Source organism: Dermacentor albipictus, chromosome 2 (genome assembly GCF_038994185.2).
Source record: "Dermacentor albipictus isolate Rhodes 1998 colony chromosome 2, USDA_Dalb.pri_finalv2, whole genome shotgun sequence".
In the NCBI taxonomy this organism is placed as follows: domain Eukaryota; kingdom Metazoa; phylum Arthropoda; class Arachnida; order Ixodida; family Ixodidae; genus Dermacentor; species Dermacentor albipictus.
In genome coordinates this window covers 2,344,394-2,365,234 of record NC_091822.1, presented here as the reverse complement: position 1 = coordinate 2,365,234, position 20,841 = coordinate 2,344,394, and the positions used below count along the sequence as shown (strand labels likewise).

At 46.8% G+C, this 20,841-nt stretch overlaps 1 protein-coding gene across 3 annotated transcripts in view; it reads left to right on the top strand.

Annotated features, from left to right (window-relative positions):
* LOC135921112 (uncharacterized) overlaps window positions 1–19,776 on the top strand; it is a 424,568-nt gene extending 404,792 nt beyond the window's left edge. For all 3 annotated transcript variants that reach the window (XM_065455430.2, XM_065455434.2, XM_065455433.2), the window contains 2 exons: window positions 123–380; window positions 19,485–19,776. In XM_065455430.2, coding sequence (XP_065311502.2) covers window positions 123–380; window positions 19,485–19,697 — 471 coding nt within the window. In that variant the 3' untranslated portion in view covers window positions 19,698–19,776. The remainder of the gene's footprint in view (window positions 1–122; window positions 381–19,484) is intronic.
* Window positions 19,777–20,841: the final 1,065 nt, after the last annotated feature.

Sequence of the window (20,841 nt, the reverse complement as noted above, 5' to 3'; positions counted from 1 at the left end):
TGGCTCAGTGAGCGAGACCTGCGGTACATTTCTGCGCTGGCGCATCGCAATAAAGGCAGTAAACAGGGCGCGCTGTTATGCCAGAAATTTCAGCGCCTTGCAATCCACGGCGAACATTGCAGTTCGACTCGTCGTACCTGCGCGCCTGGGCGTCGTCGCTGGACGCGAACGCCGACGAGGTGGCGCAGCACATCCACTCGTCGTGGACGGCGTTCATCGGACGCGTCCAGGAGAGCCGGCGCTATGTCGTCGAGGAGGAGACGACGCGCAACGCGCGTCAGGACGACGTGGACGTGGACAGCAGTTCCATACCGCAACGCATCTACGTCTACACGAGCATCCTGCGCCGTTATGAGGAGCTGGCGAACCACGACTGGCAGGTGAGTGGAGCGTTCTTTCAATGCTTTTTTTGCGGGCATTGTTTGTAATCAGTTCTAGTGGGCACAAGACGAATCATTGCCACCGCTGTCTTTTATTATGCTTCCGTGTGTGTGTGCGTGCGCATGCGTGTGTGTGTTACAGCAAAGCGCTATATAACTAGGCTCCGGGCATTCTTTCGCGTCTGCCGACAGTGAGTGAGTGAGTGTCAACTTTGTTATTAGAAGGGGTAAGGGATAAGGGAGGCTAAGCTACGTAGGCTTCCAGGCTGTGCTTCGCGATGGAGTCTTCAGCTCGTGCCAGGACCCGTGTTTGGATGTCTCGGTCGGTGCTGGAGAGAAGGGCCTCCCATTGTTCGTCGGTGGGGGGTGGCGAGGCGAGGTCGGTGGGCGGGGGGTCTTCCGGGCAGCCCCAGAGGATGTGGTTTAAGGAGGCAACGGCGCCGCACAGGCAGCAGCGTGGATCAATGACACCAGGGTGGGTGTGCGAATACACTAGAGGGCACGGCAAGGTGCGGGTCTGGAGGCGACGCCAGGCGATCTCGGACCGCTTGGGAAGACTGCCATGTGGGGGTGGGTAGGCATACCGTTCGAGGCGATAGTGCTGGGTAATGTCGTGGTAGGTGACCAGGGGCTCCGGCACCGGGGCGTCCGACGCGGAGGGGCCCAACGCTCGGTCGACGAATCCTCGAGCGTGTTGGTGAGCCGACTCGTTGCCGAGGTGACCCGAGTGGGCGGGAACCCAGACAAGTTCAATGTGACACGGTTCGTCCTCCAGTAGAAGTGGGCGAAGGAGCCGTAATGTGGTAGGCGAGACGAGACCTCGGGCGAAATTTGAGATGGCGTGCTTGGAGTCGGAGAGTATGACGCTGGCGTCGGTCGAGGTAACTGCTAAAGCGATGGCCGCCGCCTCAGCCTCGACGACGTAGGGCGTTCGAACGGTGGCGGCCGTGATTGTCGGCCCCGAGGCTGCCGAGGGTGCCGAGGAGGGCGAGACGGAGACGACTGCGAAGGCGTCCCCGGGCGAGGCGTATCGGGCCGCATCCACTTAGGCGATGGCCGGGTGGTCGGCGTACTTATTGGCGTGAAGCATGGCCGCACGCGCTTGGCGACGGGCGTCGTGGTGTCCCGCGAGCATATTCTTAGGTAGCGGCTCGATGGAAAAGGCTGCCCGAAAAGCATGCGGTAGTGAGACCAGGTCTGGCGGGTGAGAAGACGTGTCATGACCGATGGAAGAGAGGATGTAGCGACCGGTTGGCGAACGATGAAGGCGTTGCACCTGACCGGCGCGGTGAGCTTCGATCAGTTCGTCGAGCGTGTTGTGGACTCCCAGGTGGAGGAGACGCGCCGTGGACGCGTTGGGGGGAAGGCCGAGAGCAGTCTTGTATGCACGGCGGATGAGGACGTCGACCTTGTCGCGTTCCGATTTGAGAAGACGAGTATAAGGAAGGCCGTACGTGAGGCGGGAAACGACGAAAGCGTCCACTAGGCGGAGGAGATCGTGTTCGCGCATGCCCATGCGCCGCGCTCGGACACGAGCAAGCATGCGCGCGGTTTGCTGAACCGAAAGCGAGAGCTGGTCGATGGTGTGAGCATTATGGCGGTTTGACTGTACTATCAGCCCGAGCACCCGGAGATGCGAGACGACGGGAACGGGAGTGGAATTGGCGTGAATCGTGATGGTGGGGTGAGGCGTCTTGTGGCGACGCCGGTCGGGGGGCCGCATGAGGAGGAGGGCGGATTTGGCCGCCGAGCAAGCGAGACCGGCCGAGTGCACGTGACTCGTGACGACGTCAGTTGCACGTTGCAACGTCTGCTCAATGTGTCCGTCGGAGCCAGACGTGACGCAAAGAGTTACGTCGTCCGCGTACAGGGTGTGTTTTAGATCGGGGATACGCTCGAGCTTGTCGGGAAGTGAGCGAAGGGCGAGATTAAAAAGAAAAGGTAACAAGACGGCGCCCTGAGGGGGTCTGCCGACAGAAAACTATCATCAGTGATTCGTAGCACCGTAAAGGTGATAATGTTGCAAGATCAAGGTCCGTATCCGTTATACGCAGTCTGTACTCAAGGTGTTCATAAGGAGCGCCAGCCCTAGCGATGTTGAGCATTTGATTAACGATGGCACCCAGCCAATAATAAGCAGACCTTATGAAATGAAAGCTTTTTGAACTTGGCCCCTGTATTTTGACACTCTACAATTCAATCAATTACGTTTTGCACAACGGAGAGCTGGGCTGTTATAACATAAAATTATTCTGACATGTTCTTAATCCAAATTCGCCATTCGCCTCCCATGGTAGGTCGAAATGACTGGGGCTTCGCGCATATGGGGTGGGTCCAAGCCATTCTCACCTGTCACGGAGGGGTTATTGCAGATTTTGATTGAGTCCAGATTACACTAATAAATTATCCCTGCCCTTCATAAGACACATGTCTAAATATTCCTATTATTCCCGTATTATCTGTTATTTGCGTCAAACTAACATTGTTTGTTTTCGTTGAATAGAAGAGCACAGCACATGTTGCCGCAGGAAGCCCATTGCAAAGAAATACATCCTTTCAAACTTTTGCTCCGCCTCTCATTTCTGTTTTCAGCGCTAATATTCTTTATGAAATGTTTTTTTTAGCAAACGCTGCACAGACCTCAGCAAAAGCGTTAAGCCTGAAGCCTTCGTCAAGGCTGCGAAATCTTTTGCTGCCCACCGTACCATTAGAGCAGAAACTTCCTTTGTGAGCAATGGGCCACTGTTGTACTTTTCCAATTCCGATCACCCTCAGCAGTGTTTGCACAATGTGGCAACCTCCATACTATCCCATTTCTTCTTCAAACGCGTCATGCAAGTCTCTCTCTCCTCCACTATCAGATTTCTTGTAATAACGCGCGCTTTATGCATATATCTGCACTGTCTGGGCAAAGCATTCCTACACCATCGAGCAGTACACGGCCGACGTTAACGTCTACGCGTTCCGCAACCGATCCACCGCTGCTACAAGCAGATGTCGTTTTTTACCATTACACTAGATGCCATATACCCGTACTGCGTAAATCGGCCGTATAACCTCCGGAGGGCCAGCTATGAAGCTGTTGTCCATTATGTGCGACACTGAGCACGTGCTTGTGGGCGAGTTGGTTTTGCTTGATTACAACGAAAGTGCCGAATAAAACAACGGACGAAAGAAGGAGACACGAGACAACCACGTAGGCGTGCCTACGGGGTTGTCTCGTGTCTCCTTTCTTCGTCCGTTGTTTTACTTGGCGCCTTCGTTGGAATCATTATGGGGGACAATAGAAAGCTGGGCGCAGCGGCCATAGAAACACCAGCGACCCGACGAAAAGCCTTTGTTGCAGAACGTATGTTGCCACGTGAGCTTATTTCTCGGCAAAGCTTTCGATATGGCGGAAGAGCAGCTCCGCCGAAGCTCCTGCTGCAGCACTCGTAGCAGAAATAGGCGTAATATGTAGGTACTTATTTAAGGGGCGATGCGTTTCGAAGCATTTCTTAGTGTAGCAGAAAAAATAGAAAGGAATATCCAGAAACTAATATCTAATTGCACTACGGTCTTCATGATGTGTTAGCTTGAAAGTATTTAAAACACTATAAAAAGTGGTTTTATGGTTTTCTGGAACCTTAAGTAGCGTAACTTTTAAATGCGAAACCAATTCGTGGCACAAAATGCACTCAGGGCCTCAGGAGGATATGGATGCTTAATTTTATCCTACAACCAATACTTTTCTTCAACTTACTGTATCTAATAAATAATCAATTTCCTTCAGCGCTTCTATAATCACTGAACAGGTTACCATGAGGCGAATACTTAACATATCATGCAGCGGTTCATGCTCACGCTTGCTATGTCACCTGCCATATCATGACCAACCGGCACCAAACACACTGTATAAATGCACACTTTATTGCGCAGTTCTTGATATTCCTATCCACACGGTCGCTGTTAACCCAAAGCAGCTTAGGGTGACTAACACCTTGTGTAGTTTACCAATTCTAGCTTGCCTTGGTCGGTTGTACGTCCTGTACTGCAATCCTCACATCTGAGAATGTCCGCGTATGCCAGACTAATTTCTAATGTCTGTTATGATACTCAGCTCAGGGTCGCCATGCCTCACGCTAAGAGCCGACGCAAGTACCTCATGTGCAGGTTGATTGAGCATAGTATAGAAACCGTTGATGTGGACTGTTACCTCAAGGCTGTCGCGGTGGAGGAACTTGTGCATCTCTCCCAAAGTTCGGTGCAGCTAAAACGCGCCTTTCCCGCGTCAACTCGTGGATAGATCGTCGGCGACGTCCTTTTCGACGTCCTGCACCCGCTATACCCTTCCACGTATGCTGGGACTCTTGCAATCCTATCGTACTTTTACAGGTTATGCGGTTGCTTTGGCGCACTTTAATTCCCGTTAAAGTGGGCCGTCGTGCAATGTCCCGAGGACGCTCACATGGTATTCGTCTAGAAAAGAAATGGCACAAGCAAGGATTACACGAGCGGACATATGCCCCTCAAAGGCACCCCTGGGGCTCGGGAACTGTAAACCCATGCATTGCTGGCATGCCTTTTCTAGTCTTAACTTCGTGCCCTTTAAACAGCGCGTGTCACTTCCTTCACCACAGGTACCGCTGATCCGACCCTCCTGTACAACATCTAGCAAGCTATGGTCATTCCCACAAAGTACGACGCTTAGTCCACGCAGAGTATAGAATGGCCAACCATGTTACTACCAACTCACACGACTCACCCGACCAGGCTACCCTACAACCACCTGTCACGGTTGAGTAGCAGAACATAACCATCAGCCATGTGTAGCCAGGGCCGTTTGTCCGATAGGTGGTTCTAACCTGTGCGGCCTCTATTGAGCTTTTATGTGTAATAACCACAGAAATACGGCAAAAGAAACATGTTCGTTCGAAAGCTAGAATTTAATCGAAAAGCTGATGGAACAGGGAGATAGGAGAAGCGATCGCCGAACGGCAGAAGGCATGCCGAGAGCACAGGCAGGCAAAAAAAAGCACAATTGCCGCAGGGTGAAGTAGCCAGTAAATGGGAAATGTACCAGGGGAAAAAATCTATTGTTCAAATACTGGTGCAAGCAAAGATAAATGGTGAAATTGAACGTTGGCTGTCAGAAACACCTGAGAAAAAGAAGGCCGCACCAAGAATATGTTGGAACCACATAAAATTATTAGACAGAAAGTGAACAACAATACAACATATCCTAGACGAAGATGAAAACAGACTGGATGGAAGGAGAAGCGGCAATAAAATACATCGGAAAAGTAACAGCCGAATCTTTCCAAGGCGATGACGAGGTTGTATTTGAAGAAAAAAAAAGCATAAAAGAGAGCCAGGTGGGTAAGGAGCTGGTGCTGACATATTTCAACAGGAAGAAAGCCGAAGAGAAAATTGCTAAGTGCACAGCTACACGGCTAGACGAGTTTCCCGTTAGGCTGATTAATGAACTAGGACCAAAAAGTAAGGAAGCTCTGGTGAAAGCAGTCGAAGAAACTTTAAAAGAGAGATGAAAACCAGACAGTTGGCGATGAATCAGAATGAATATAATTTATAAAGGTAAGGGGGAGAAAGATAGAAATCACTCGTATAGATCGTTGACCATTACATCAATAATATACAGGCTAGCAATGCAGGTAATCAAATTAAAGCTTCAAGCATAGACAGAGAATAATGGCATTTTGGGAGAACTTCAAAATAGCTTCAAAATAGGTAGGTGTTTAGATAACTCATTTGTTCTTATTCAGTGTATTGAAATATCGAAAGTAGAAAGCAGAGCGTTATATGTGGTCTTTCTAAACATTACAGGAGTCTGTGACAACGTAGACCGACACATTTTGTGGGATATTCTGGAAGGGGAAGGCTTAGGTGACGATTGTCTACAGCTTCTGAGAGAGATTTACCTAGAAAATACTGTTTGCGTTGACTGGGAAGGGATGAGGAGCGAGGAGAAAGCTCATATCAACAAGGGACTGAGGCTGGGGTGCCCTTTATCCCCACTGCTGTTTATGATGTACATGGTGAGGATGGAGAGGGCGCTAGAATGGAGCAATATCGGCTTTATTCTCTCATACAAACAGGCGCGTACAGTAGTAGAGCAGCAGCTTCCAGGTTTGTTTTATGCGGACGACATTGTGTTGCTAGCTGACAAGCAAAATGATATCTGGGGACAGGAAGGCAACAATTTAGGTTTTAAATTTAGTGTTAGAAAATCGGGTGTTATCGTATTCAATGAAAACAGTGAACAGACAGTGGCGATATAGAGCCAGGAAATACCTCGGGTGACAGAATATAAATATCTTGGTATATGGATAAATGAAGGCAATAGATATATGGAAACACAGGAAAAAACAATAACAGTGAAGGGGAAAAGAAATGCCGCCATAATGAAGCCCAGAGCACAAGGGTGTACAAGAGGTACGAGGTGCACCGAGGTATGTGGAAAGGTGTAATGGTTGCAGGACTTCTTTTGCAAATGCAGTTGTTTGCTTTAATTCAGGGGTACAATCAAGACTCGATGGGAACCAAAGGTAAGCGGGATGCCTCGGATTGGGCGCTCACGAGAAGACTGCAAATGAAGCTGTGCAGATTCATATGGGCTAGACAAGTTTTGAAGTGACGGAAGCTCGCAGTAAAATTGATTAGGAAGAACAACTCAGGAATATGGAAGAAAGTAAATTGGCTGGGAGAGTGTTGAGGTTAATCGTAGCAGTAATTGAGGCTGACGTAATAGTTCTTTGGAGAGCTTGCGGGTTTCCGCAATACTATTACATCAGAGTGTTGAGGTATTTGGACACAAAAAACATTGAGTCACAGTGGAGGAAAAGAACTGGGAAGCTTACCAGCAACAATGCGGCCTGTGGGCTGAGGAACACAGCAACAAAGAACATCAAGCGGAAAGTCAGAAAGGCTGGAATAATGCCATGGGTGGCGACAATGTAAAAGAAACTTGGCATGAGTAACTACTTAAGAGGAAGAAACGAAATCAGGAAAGAAACAATTTATGATTACTGATGGTGCAGCGGTGGCGTAGAGATAGACCATTGAGTCGCGTGCAAGAGGACCGTGGTTCTAATCCCGGTGCTGAGCAGTTTTCCACCGGATTAAAAATATTCGCATGTTGATAAATATTGCATAAACAGGCCTGGAGTGCCACCTGATCCCGGTGAACAGAACCGGTAACGCACTTCCTCACCAGAGCAGGATTGCCCACCCTGGTGCAGTACTCGGCCACAACCTCCTATGTAAACACAACAATCAAACCTCGGCCCTCAGTCCCCAGCAGCTGCGAAGCAACTGACCACGGCGGCGGTAGGACCTGCGACGCAGCAGAGGGTGCTAAGAATCTCTGGTTCCGGGCAGGCCGCCATTGGAATCTGAACCTGGCAGCGTTTAATGCTAGAACGTTATCTAGTGAGGCGAGTCTAGCAATGCTATTAGAGGAATTAGAGGGCAGTGAACTGGATATAACAGGGCTCAGTGAAGTTAGGAGGAAAAATGAAGCATATACAGTGCTAAAAAGCGGGCACGTCCTGTGCGACCGGGGCTTAGCGGAGAGACGAGAACTAGGAGTCGGATTCCTGATTAATAAGGATATAGCTGGTAACACACAGGAACTCTATAGCATTACCGAGAGGGTGGCAGGTCTTGTTGTGAAACTTAATAAGAGGTACAAATTGAAAGTCATACAGGTCTACGCCCCTACATCTAGTCATAATGACCAGGAAGTCAAAAGTTTCTATGAAGACGTGGAATCGGCGATGGGTAAAGTCAAAACAAAATACACTATACTGATGCGCGACTTCAATGCCAGGGTAGGCAAGAAGCACGCTGCTGGAGACAAGTCAGTGGGGGAATATGGCATAGGCTCTAGGAATAGCAGGGGAGAGTTATTAGTAGAGTTTGCAGGACATAGTAATATGCGGATAATAATTACCTTCTTCCGCAAACGGGATAGCCGAAAGTGGACGTGGAGGAGCCCGAATGGCGAGACTAGAAATGAAATAGACCTCATACTCTGCACTAACCTTGGCATCATACAAGATGTGGACGTGCTCAGCAAGGTGCGCTGCAGGGACCATAGGATGGCAAGAACTCGAATTAGCCTAGACTTGAGGAGGGAACGGAAGAAACTGGTACATAAGAAGCCGATCAATGAGTTAACGGTAAGAGGGGAAATAAAGGAATTCCGGATCAAGCTACAGAGCAGGTATTCAGCTTTAATGCAGGAAGACGACCTTAGTGTTGAAGATATGAACGACAATCTTATGGGCATCATTAAGAAGTGTGCAATAGAAGTGGGTGGTAACTCCGTTAGACAGGATGCCAGTAAGCTATCGCAGGAGACGAAAGATCTGATCAAGAAACGCCAATATGTGAAAGTCTCCAACCCTACAGCTAGAATAGAACTGGCCGAACTTTCCAAGGTAATCAACAAGCGTAAGCCAGCTGACATAAGGAAGTATAATGTGGATAGAATTGAACATGCCCTCAGGAACGGAGGAAGCCTAAAAGTAGTGAAGAAGAAACTAGGAATAGTCAAGAATCAGATGTATGCAATAAGAGACAAAGCCGGCAATATCATTATTAATAAGGATGAGATAGTTCAAGTGGCTGAGGAGTTCTATAGAGATTTATACAGTACCAGTGGCACCCACGACAATAATGGAAGAGAGAATAGTCGAGAGGAATTCGAAATCCCACAGGTAACGCTGGAAGAAGTAAAGAAAGCCTTGGAAGCTATGCAAAGGGGGAAGGCAGCTGGGGAGGATCAGATAACAGCAGATTTGTTGAAGGATGGTGGGCAGATTGTTCTAGAGAAACTGGGCACCCTGTGTACGCAATGCCTCATGACCTCGAGCGTACCGGAATCTTGGAAGAACTCTAGCACAATCATAATCCATAAGAAAGGGGACGCCAAAGACTTGAAAATTATAGACCGATCAGCTTACTGTCCGTTGCCTACAACGTACTTACTATGGTAATCGCAAATAGAATCAGGAACACGTTAGACTTCTATCAACCAAAGGACCAGGCAGGATGCCGTAAAGGCTACTCAACAATACACTATATTCACACTATCAATCAGGTGATAGAGAAATGTGCGGAATAAAACCAACCCTTATATATAGCTTTCATTGATTACGAGAAAGCGTGTGATTCAATCGAAACCACAGCAGTCATCGAGGCATTACGGAATCAGGCTTCACCCCCCCCCCCCTCCCCGGCACCGCCGACCAAAGCAACCACCGGCGCCGGAAATCATTCTGGATTTTGTCTAGAATGTCTTTTTCACGCTCGCAAAGACATTTCACCGCGAACATTGCAAACTCGGGCTGGATTTCGCAGCAATGCCCATGCACCTGGAGTTACATAACGCAAGGATTCCCATCCGAGCACAAAGTTTCAAGGGCGTTTTGATGGCGAGCGGGCTCGTCGCGGCATATCGCGGGGGCCGCAGAAATTATGGAGAGCATGGATGTCAATTCTAAAACTTCATAGGTGTAAAGTTCTCATAAATATTTGATGTGAAAGTGCAAAGAGCATTGCAGCCAAAGTTGGGCTTTAGATTTTAAATAGCGGAACTTTGTGGGTTTAATGTTGTTTTAAACATTTGACACCAAAGGTTCATTGACTTTTCTAAAATCTTACATCGGAACATGCCACGAGACAAGCCAAATAGCCCACTATCAGGCAAGTGACAAAGCACACAGCGTGGTCCGATGAGACGAAACGTTGTGGTGGTTAATTTGTGCCGTCATGTCACACAATAAAATTTTTCTTTTCACCTATGCCAAAGCAACCATGTCAAGACACCAAAGCCAGCCAAGGTAACTACATTCTTATTTATTTTTTTCTACTTTGACTTTTATTTACGACGACTCATTGAGCCTCTTCAATTTTTCTTTGTTGTCGCTACCTTGCCCGCGGGCTGCCAGAGCCAGCCAGAGCACATGCGTTTTTCTGGTATTGCTCCGATCACCGCGCGGCGCACTCGGTTTACTCTGACCGAGCGGATTTTCGCCTTCCAGAGGTTTGGGCGCTTTCTGGCTAGGAGACTAGAAAAAGAAACAATGGTCGCTCGCCGCCATCACAGTGGGGACTCGACGGATTGCACCGCGTTCGCTTTAGCGCAACCTCTCCGGAAAGTCTTGTCTCGCTAGTGTAGAATACCGAGAAATATGCGTATTGGCTCTCGGTGGACCAAGCGTCTGACGTTTTCTTTGATATTCCTAAGGTAACCACATTAGGTGCACAAACTAGGCATTCGATTGTGGCCAACATACTATGCATTTGTTCATTTCGGTGGCCCCGCCCCTGAAAAGGAGGAATGAAATCACATTCGTGTGGTGCAGCGAATTGTCGCATGGTGAAAGTTCGATTTTGTTACTTCTTATTTCGCGGGAAGTAATGGGTCACGGGACGCTTCAGTCGCCGGATACTCTTACTATATTATTGCGATAGCAATTATATGGACACTCCAGGCGGATTCCTCCCGTCGCCGTCCCTCTCATGTTTCGGATAAAGTCCAACGGTGATAACATCGTGACATCGCGCCGCATGGTGTACGTGCGAGGGAAAGCGTAGGGGGCGGGGGTGGAATGGGTGAGCCGACAATGGTGGCTGAGTCTTGTATGCGCAAAGGAGAAAAGCGGGGAGCCTTCCGTCGTGCTCTATACATCGGGTGAAGTGGAAGGAGGGTGGGCGGGCCTTAGGATTTTGTAATCTTAGAATCTGTGATTGCGCAACATGCATATTTGCCTTGTTTGACACATTATAACAGTAGCTTTTTGCTTAGATACGTAGAATTATTGCGCACTTATACCTATATTTACATATCTTGTTGCGAGGTTTTGTGTATACGTGCAGCGAACTTTGTTTCCCGTGACAATTTTTTTGCCCTTTATCAAGCTGTATCTTCGCATTTGTATATTCCACTGTATCTTCGCTTTTCTAATGTACGATGGCGAGTCCAATGAAAGTGAGCCAAGCCACCCCACGCAATAATGGTTCGATTCATTGTCTGCGAGGCATGTGCGTAGAAGAGAGGGATGTCTCATTTACACAAGTGACACGCAGGTGTGAGGATAAAGGTTCTGTAATGCTCTCATACATTCGGTTGAACATGGCTGCGTGACATATTGGAAACTCCAAAGTTGAACAGCATGGTGCCGTGAAGGTTTTGACTGCTGAAGGTATTTCGTAAAAAGAATTTAGTCGCCGTATGGCTGCCGCGTACGTTGAAGATCGCATTTCATTGGCCGCTGTGAAGCGTTGGAGCAAAGGGCTCAAGGAGGACGTGAAAGCTGCAAAGACGATCCAAGACGGGACTAAAGCCATCGTGAAATCACCCTTCGCAAGATTGCAAAGTTGATGAGGTGATGAGACAAGAACGGAGGATAAGCATCGATGAACTGGCAGAGCGTGCGAACATCAGCCACGCTTCTGTTCACACCATAATTCACGAACATCTCGATTATTGGCTCTTTTGTGTGCGATGGATACCGATGATGTAGAACCACCGCCAGAAGAAGGTTCTGCGCTGCGTTGACTTATCTTATCCGGTATCACAATGAGGGTGATGACTTCTTGTCTGCTATTGTGATCGGGGATGAACCATGGTGCCACTACTACGAGCCTGAAATACGACGGAAAAGCTTACAGTGGAAATATTCGAATTCACCAGCCCCAAAGAAAGCAAAACCGTCATTTCCGCCGGGAAAGTGTTGTTTACTTTATTTTTTTTATCGTCAGGAGCCATTACTGATAGAATTTGCCAAAGCTGGAGAGACTATTAGTCGTTTCCGATATTGTGAAACGCTGGATCGTCTGCGTGTCGCAATCAAGAGCAAACGACGTGGGAAAGTGGCGAATGGGGTCATCTTGTTCCTCGACCTGGCTATGGTGTTGGGCTGTTGAGCACGAGGTCGCGGAATCAAATCCCGGCCACGGCGGCCGCATTTCGTTGGGGGAGAAAGGCGAAAACACCCGTGTACTGAGATTTTGGTGCACGTTAAAGAACCCCAGGCGGTCGAAATTTCCGGAGTCCTCCACTACGGCGTGCCTCATAATCAGAAAGTGGTTTTGGCACGTAACACCCCAAAATTAATTTTTAATGGTTTCATGACAATGCCCATCCCCACGTTGCTGATGTGGTTAATACAAAACTGGCAAGTTCAAGTGGGAAACGCTGCAACATTCCCTATACTGATGAGACCTGTCGCCTTGCGACTTCCACATTTTGGGACGAATGAAAAATAGCTCACCAGAAACAGATTCGTGTCGGACGGTGACGTAAAATAGTCACTTGCAGATTTTTTGAAGTAGCAACCCAAGGAGTTTTATGAGACGGGAATCAACCGACTCGTTAGTGAATGGGACAAATGTCTTAATGCTCATGGAGGCTACTTTGAAATTAGGTACCCCATTCGTCATATATTCGCATTGGCTCACTTTCATTTGACTCGCCCTCGTATATGTTGCAGAACGTCTTTATATACGTGCTCTCTGTTGGGACAATAATTTCGGTGCAATAAATGACAGCGTCATAGAGTTTCTTCCCTGGCCGCTGCATATGTACAAAAATGTAAACAAGGTTCTTGAATGACAGTTTTATTAACATATTTGTCCTCGATCTGTTCATTTCATGGCCTTTACATTTTTCATATCAGTGACATGAACTGCTTTGTGGTTTCGAACTCATACAGTTCTAAAGATCGTGATATTTTCTTTACTTAATAAATAGACAAAGAACATGGAAGCATTGATATCAGTTATTTTGTGGACAATCTATGGCACATACGAGTATATCATTTTATGAAAAAATACATTTATAACATGTACTGAGTGTGCGTAGCATTCAAAAATCAAGAATTCGTTTGCAGCAATTTTGGTAATGGCAATGCACTTATTATTGATGTATTTGAACCCTCGACAAATTGTTTAAGAGGAAGCTTTAGCTAGGGCCCAACTCTGACGCGGCCTATTCAAATACATGTAAAACGCAGAAACGCTTTTCTGAGATAACCATTGGATCGTTTTTAATGAAATTTGTTGCATTTGAGAGAGAAAGTTAAATTCTAGTATCCGATGGAAGCAGAATTTCGATTTATGGCCTGAATGTTGTTCAAAATATTTTGAAACAATCGGAAGTGCGAAAAAGTAGAAGCACGAAGTTTACAAATAATAGCTGTGCTTCAAAAACAGATGTCGTGGTTCTTCAAACGGCATCTATTATAAGAGTCAAAGCGGACTAATTTTGTATGTCAACTTCTATCTCACGTGAATCGGTTACGGGGTGTACAAGGGTTCTGCAAAAGCCGTATTTCGATAATATTAAATTTTTTGGGATTAATTTGTAACATATCAATTTTGTCCGCTGTAGATATACTATTGCATGCGATTTACAGAAATCTCATATTTTTTATTGTTGAGTTACATAGTTTTAAACGTAAAAACATCGTTTTCTGAAAATTTGTGAGTTTTGCCAATTTTTAATAAAGAGTTGACAACTTAACTGAAAAATTTGCAACCATAAGTCAATAGTATTTACGTTTTTCTTTTAAATGCAAGAAACCTCATCAAATTTGGTGCGGTACTTGCCGAGAAAAAGGAATTCACCTTCTAAATGTATTTAGATAGGAGCACCCGAGCTAAAGCTTCCTCTTAAGGAGGAGGCCAAGCTGCAATGTGAGCCCCCCCCCCCCTCCCCCCGAACGAAATTTCTGGCTACGCCACTGAAGTTAACCGATGGTCATTAAGGGTTACGGACTGGATTCCAAGGAAAGGGAGGTGTAGCAAGGGAAGGCAGAAAGTTAGGTGGGCGGATGAAATTAAGAAGTTTGCAGGGACAACATGGCCACAATCACTACATGACCGGCGTAGTTGGAGACGTATGGGAGAGGCCTTTGCCCTGCAGGGGGCGTAACCAGGCTGATGATTATGACGATGATGATAACTCAAAAGGAAGCTCATTACTTTTCGAAGCAAGATCAGAATGTCTTAGGACACGCACCTATAAAGCCACGTACAAGAAGGAAGAAGGAGCATGTTGTTGCTGCAGTAAAGCTAGGGAAACGATAGAGCACGAGTACGCATTTGGGCTGGTTGGTTCATGATTACGAGCAGTACACAGCGCTAAACAACAGGACAAGGAGAGGGACAAAGACAGCAGCGCTGACTCACAACCAAGTGTCTTTATTCTTTCAGTCAGCATATGTATACTCCGCTGCTATCTAAGAGCACATAATCAGCAGAATTCAGCATGCGCGGGGGGGGGGGGGGGGGGGACTGCAATTAATGCCATAGGAAGGCAATCTCCATCGGAAGGAGAGAAATAGAAGGAAGGCTCACACCTGCTTCGCCGCTGTTATGAATGTGGAAAGCTTCGGTAATAAGACGCATACGGTCATCGCGGTATTTTTCCAGATAGGTCACATCTTTAAAAGGTGACTTGCACGCGCTGTTTTATTTAGCGCTTTTTACTGCTCGTAATGATGGAGCATGTTTCATTAGAATGTGAATATATCGGCGCAGTGGTCGATCTGGGTACCACTGGCCCCCTTGCAGACAGAAGAGGGGGAAGAGGCGAGAAGAGGCGGAAGGCAAACAGGTCCGCAATAGAGATTAGTAAGAAGCGATTGGAAAATTGGTGGAAGAAAAATACGGAAACTACAAAAGCGGAGACGTACGAAAACGATGTTTACAATAAGGGGGTCAGAAAATTGGGTTATGGGAATTCATCGTGTGTGTGTGTATGTGTGTGCGTGTGTGTGTGTGTATGCGTGTGCGTGTGTGGGTGTATGCGTGTGCGTGTGTGTGTGTGTTTTTACCTAGGTAGGACATTAGGCAGTATAATAGTGAGAGCTCGGTGGCGCAACCCACGGCCCCATTCCAAAGGGGACACTGATAACATCCATCGATTCATTCCATCCGTCGAGCCCCATCTAAGACGCAGAGCTGCGCGTTGCTACTTCGTAATAAAGTTATCCATCCTTGTACACTCTTAACCAAAATTACACCCTGTGGGTGTAATTTTGTTTGGGTGAATTTTGATTAAGACAACAATAATCGTCATCTGTCTTGTCCGCATTTCGTTTCTTTAACGCTTCGAGCCCGGTACTTCCAAGTCATGAACTGCATGCGTGTTATCAGCATGACACAGCATTCTTGACAGGAAAGTAGCGACCGCAGCTTTTTCAAGAAAGGCAACGCAAGCAAGGCAAATTACTATTATTGTTGTGCGGCAAACACACAACGAGAAGGGTGTATATCTGTTCATGAGTGTGGGGAGTGCACAGAAGTAAAGTTCCTTAAAATCTGCATGAGTCCGTCCCGATCCCTTGTATATTCATAGCTGCAGTTGCAGCCTTCATAATTCGGTACGAGCAGTAACGCCTGCCTTTTGTCCATTTGCACGTCTCGTACTCAGAGGCGTTCCACACAGCGCAACATGTGATCATACACAGATAATCAAAACAACACAGATTTGCCCATGTGCAAGTTGCATAACATATAATTTTGTCCGTGTGCAACTTACGCTTCATTGAGCGCTTCTTCACTGCACCCCAACAAGCTCAAATTACAGCATGGTCGCATTTGGCGCGCTCTAGGTGTAGATAGGAATCGTCAACGTAATTTTACATATAAGATTGTGGCTCCAACGTACTTCGTACTCTTTTAACACTCGTATATCATACTGTTATCACACAGATATCTATATATATATAATCTCTCTCTGTCTCTCTCTGTGTGTGTGTGCGTGCGTGCGTGTGTGTGTGTGTGTGTGTGTGTGTGTGTGTGTGTGTGTGTGTGTGTGTGTGTGTGTGTGTGTGTGTGTGAATAATAAAAATCAGTCCCCTAGATTAACCCCCTTTCCTCGACATATAAACGAGGTAAGGAGGTTAACCTAAGGGCCCAATTTTTACTAATCTTATGCTAAGAAGCCAACAAGGACACCAACACACATAAGGGAAATTACTTGTACTTACTGATTCAACTGAAGAAATTATAAATTATTGACAATGAAAATGGATGAAAAAGCAGCTTGCCGCAGGTAGGGAGCGGTCATCATCATCATCATTTATTGGTCCCTAAAGACCCCTGGAAGGGGCATTACATAAGGGGGGGGGGAACATTGAACACAACAACGCAGGTCACTGTCAAACATTGTCACAATCAGTGATCAGCAAGATATACACAGAAAAAAAAGAGTACGAGAACCCTTTAAATAAGCATTAAAAGAAATGTGGGGTTTTACGTGCCAAAACCACTTTCTGATTATGAGGCACGCCGTAGTGGAGGACTCCGGAAATTTCGACCACCTGAGGTTCTTTAACGTGCGCCTAAATCTAGGTACACGGGTGTTTTCGCATTTCGCCCCCATCGAAATGCGGCCGCCGTGGCCGGGATTCAATCCCGCGACCTCGTGCTCAGCAGCCTAACACCATAGCCACTGAGCAACCACGGCGGGTGTTTTTAAATAAGCATCAGCAAATATAAAAAAAATAAAAAATAGCAACAGTAAAGTCAACAGAGGCAAGCAGAAGAAGACAATAATTTCCACATCATGTTTTCAAATAGGATGTCAGCAATTGCCGGAACTTATATGGATCGCGTTCTATTACAATATGGTCTGGTAATGAATTCCATTCTTCAATTGCAAGAGGCAGGAATGACTTGTTAAATGCGTTAGAGGAGCCGTGCAGACGTAGAATGCTCATGGAGTTGAAAAGACGGCGTGATGTTCGGAGAGGTGGTAGCAGTAGAGAGTCCCGAATCGAAGGAAAACAGAAGTATAACTTATGAAATAATGACAAACGGGCGATTTGTCGTGTGTGTGTCAGAGGCTCGATGTCAAGCGATAATTTTATATTGGTAACGCTGGAGTGAATGTCGTAGTCGGATGAAATATATCGGGCTGCACGGTTTCGAATGGCTTCTAGGCTATCGATTTGGTAAGCCTGATGTGGATTCCAAATTGGGGAGCCAAATTCTAGTTTGGTTCGGACAAAAGTTTTGTAAGCTAGACTGCGAATAGAGGGAGGGGAGAAGCTGAGGTGCCGTCTGATGAACCCAAGTGATTTCGATGCATCAGCTGCAATCTTCGTGATGTGCTCGGACCAGGTGAGTTTGCTGGGGATGTGAATTCCAAGTTAATGGTAAGATTCAACTTGGGAAAGGGTGGTTGAGTACAACGAATATGCGTAGCTGAGGTTAGTGCGCTTGCTTGTTACCTGCATGTATTTACACTTTGACACATTCAGCTTCATAAGCCATGTCGAACACCAGTCTTCAATTCTGTCCAAGTCATTTTCAAGCAATAACTGATCATTGGATGTGGTTATGCGGCGGTGCAAGACGCAGTCATCTGCGAAAAGACGAATGCACGACGAAATGCTGGAAGGAATATCATTTATGACTATTAAAATCAAAAGTGGGCTGAGCACCGATCCCTGCGGGACACCAGAAAGAACTTCAGTTGTGGGCGAATGATAATTTTCGATGACAGTGAATTGACAACGACCGGATAGAAAACAATGAATCCATGTTAATATCAGTGGATCGAGACACAAGCATGAAAGTTTGGCTGAAAGGCGCTGATGGGGTACATGATCGAAAGCTTTCGAGAAGTCGAGATATATAACGTCCGTCTGAAATGAGGAATCTAAATTTAGGTGAAGATCGGTTGTCAAATGGAAAAGTTTGGTTTCGCATGAGTAACCGGGTCATGAGTAAGCCGTGCTGGTTGGGAAAAAAGAAGCTGCTGAAATCAAGGTGAGATGCAACTTGTGAATATATTATATGCTGCAGTAGTTTGCAAGCAATGCATGTTAGTGAAATCGGTCGATAGTTAGAAGGATCAGAACGGTTACCTGCTTTAAAAACCGGTACTACCTTGCTCAGCTTCCAGTCGTCTGGAAGTGAGCCGGTAGCAACCGATTGCACGAATATTATTAGCAGAAACTGGCTTGATATGTCCTTGGTGCATTTCAGTATCTTAGACGATATATTATCCGATCCAGGGGACTTGAAACTTTGAGCCTTTCAATAAGTTTTATGATACCATGTGTAGTGATGATAACGGGCGGCATCTGTGAAAACAGAAACTTAGATAGGGGAAGGATATTTAAGGGCGGTTCATTAGTAAAAACTGAGGAAAAGTAAGAATTCATTACATTACTGCGTTTGTCTGGTGGAACTTCAGAACCGTTATTGCTAACCAATGAGATATTATGTGATGACGCTTGCGATGCTATACCAATTGAGCTACCGCGGCCCCGTTTTCCCATCCACTGTTTATTTGATATGCATGTTTTGCTACTATAGAAGTAACCTTCGTAATGGTGGTCTGGTTTACACTGCCAAGGTTAGTTCTAGTAGTAAAACAACAAACGCACTTTCTGGATGCGCACACAGATAAAATTAATTAGGTGCACGATGTATGTCGAATTCAAAGCGTAATTCAATAGCGTCGCGTACGTAAAGTGCGCTATCACGCTATACTAAAACTCACTTGCCACAGTTCGTTTGCAGAAAGGTAATGCTATTTCCCTTAACCCCACTATTATGCTAGCGTTAAACTAAAGCTGTCTTTGTTTTTTCAGCAAACCGTGCCTGTTTTCTGTCGTAAAGGAAATGAGGAAATTCCAAAGCAGGACATGTTCGCCACAAGAAAACCTGGGCACGTGCATTCACAAAAAACTCCTGCACGGGAATTGCTCGTGTTCCAGTCAATAGTGATGCTGGACATATTAGAGAAGGCAGCCAGCGAATGGCAAATATCACTTAATTATCACTGCCAATGTTAGTTCTAGTAGTAAAACAAGAAACGCACTTCCTTGGTGCGCACACAGATAGAACTAATTAGGTGCAATTAACTTGGCAAGCAAGTTAATTGGACTTCTGTTTCACCGCCTTCACCAATATACAGTCACTGTTATTACAATCTGCATCTATTCCCTTACTACCATACGTTTCCCCCTACCTCGTGTTAACTGTGCTGATTTTCGTGTGGCTGTAGTACATCTCGGCACGGTGGCTCGGGCACGCTTAGGTGTTGGCGCTCTTCGAACGACGCTCCTGCCGCAGGTGACGTACCGCTCGACGATCGCCGTCCTGGACCAGGCGCTGAGCGGGGCCGCCGTCGGGGGCGCTGGCCCGTCGGCAGTGCCCGTGGCGCACACCAAGGTCATGGTGATCGTCACCAAGATCTGGGAGGAGGTCATGGTCGAGATTCGCCAGGCCTTCAAGGAGTGTCGCGAGAAGTTCGAGGAGGCCATCCTCGTCGACCACGGGCTCTGAATCACTCGCGGCTAGTTCCTCACCTCACATTGGCGTCACCCCATTAACCACCGAGTAATAAAACAGAGCGTATACCGTACTGCATGCCTGCGTCGATGGACGCTCGCTTAGAGCGCTTTTCATCATAGCGGGACTCATATATTGGGGCTTTTTTGTAGATTATTGCCACTCTCAAGTAGATGACATTTTTCCCCTTTCGTGAACTTTCCTCCACCTTGCGGGATTCCGCAGCACTTATTTCCCACATTCATTGACCCTGCGCTTTGATTTGTCGATTATTTCCGACTCGTTGTGCCGTCTCCTTGCCTCCTATAGAATGAAAGAACCACGATTTCAGAAGGACGTTGGTCCCAAGTTCATTGCCCGCACGAGGACAAATTTGTTTTCAACTACGAAGCTTTCCGAGAAACTCTCGTGGATTTCCTTTGATAGCTTCGGGATACTCCCACGTGGATGACCATTCTTTTCTAATACCACCATTTTTTTTTTCGTGCAACACCGCGTCTATCAATTGGCACACAACTTGAGTTGAAAAGTGTAGGAAGCAACGCACGTTGTGGACACCAGTAGGCGCCTAGTGTAGGGAGAAACACGTGGGCACAGGAATATGGCATCATACGAGACCCAGTGAAACGCCGTTATGAAGCAGCACTTGGGTCCTTCATTATACAGGTCACTTGTTTGTAAACATCGCCTACGGTGTCAATGGCATTGGAGCTGGCTAAACATTTTCAAGAAAATGAAACCTTTATTTAACATGAAGAGATAAGTCGCTAATCTTGTTCTTCACATTCTGTCCGACGAAAGTGCCACTTCATCCGACCTGAGAGCGTCAAGGTTGGGGGGCTTCGGGGCCAGCGGCCAGGCGAGGCTCTCGGAGCCATTCAAGACCACACTGGAACTGCTTCCTGGTCGTCGCTCTCCGACCCCTGGCTGGCTGAGCTTGGCACGGGCGCCCGAGCCAGGTGGTGCAATATGCAAAATAGAAGTGAGGCGTGCAGACAGGACACAAGAGTAGAGAAGTGGACAACACGAACGCCGACTATCAACTGAAAGGAGCACTGAGGCGAAAAATGAAAGAAGACACAAAACACATCTGCGCATGCCCAGGAATGGTAACACCACGTGTCAATCGGGTACACGT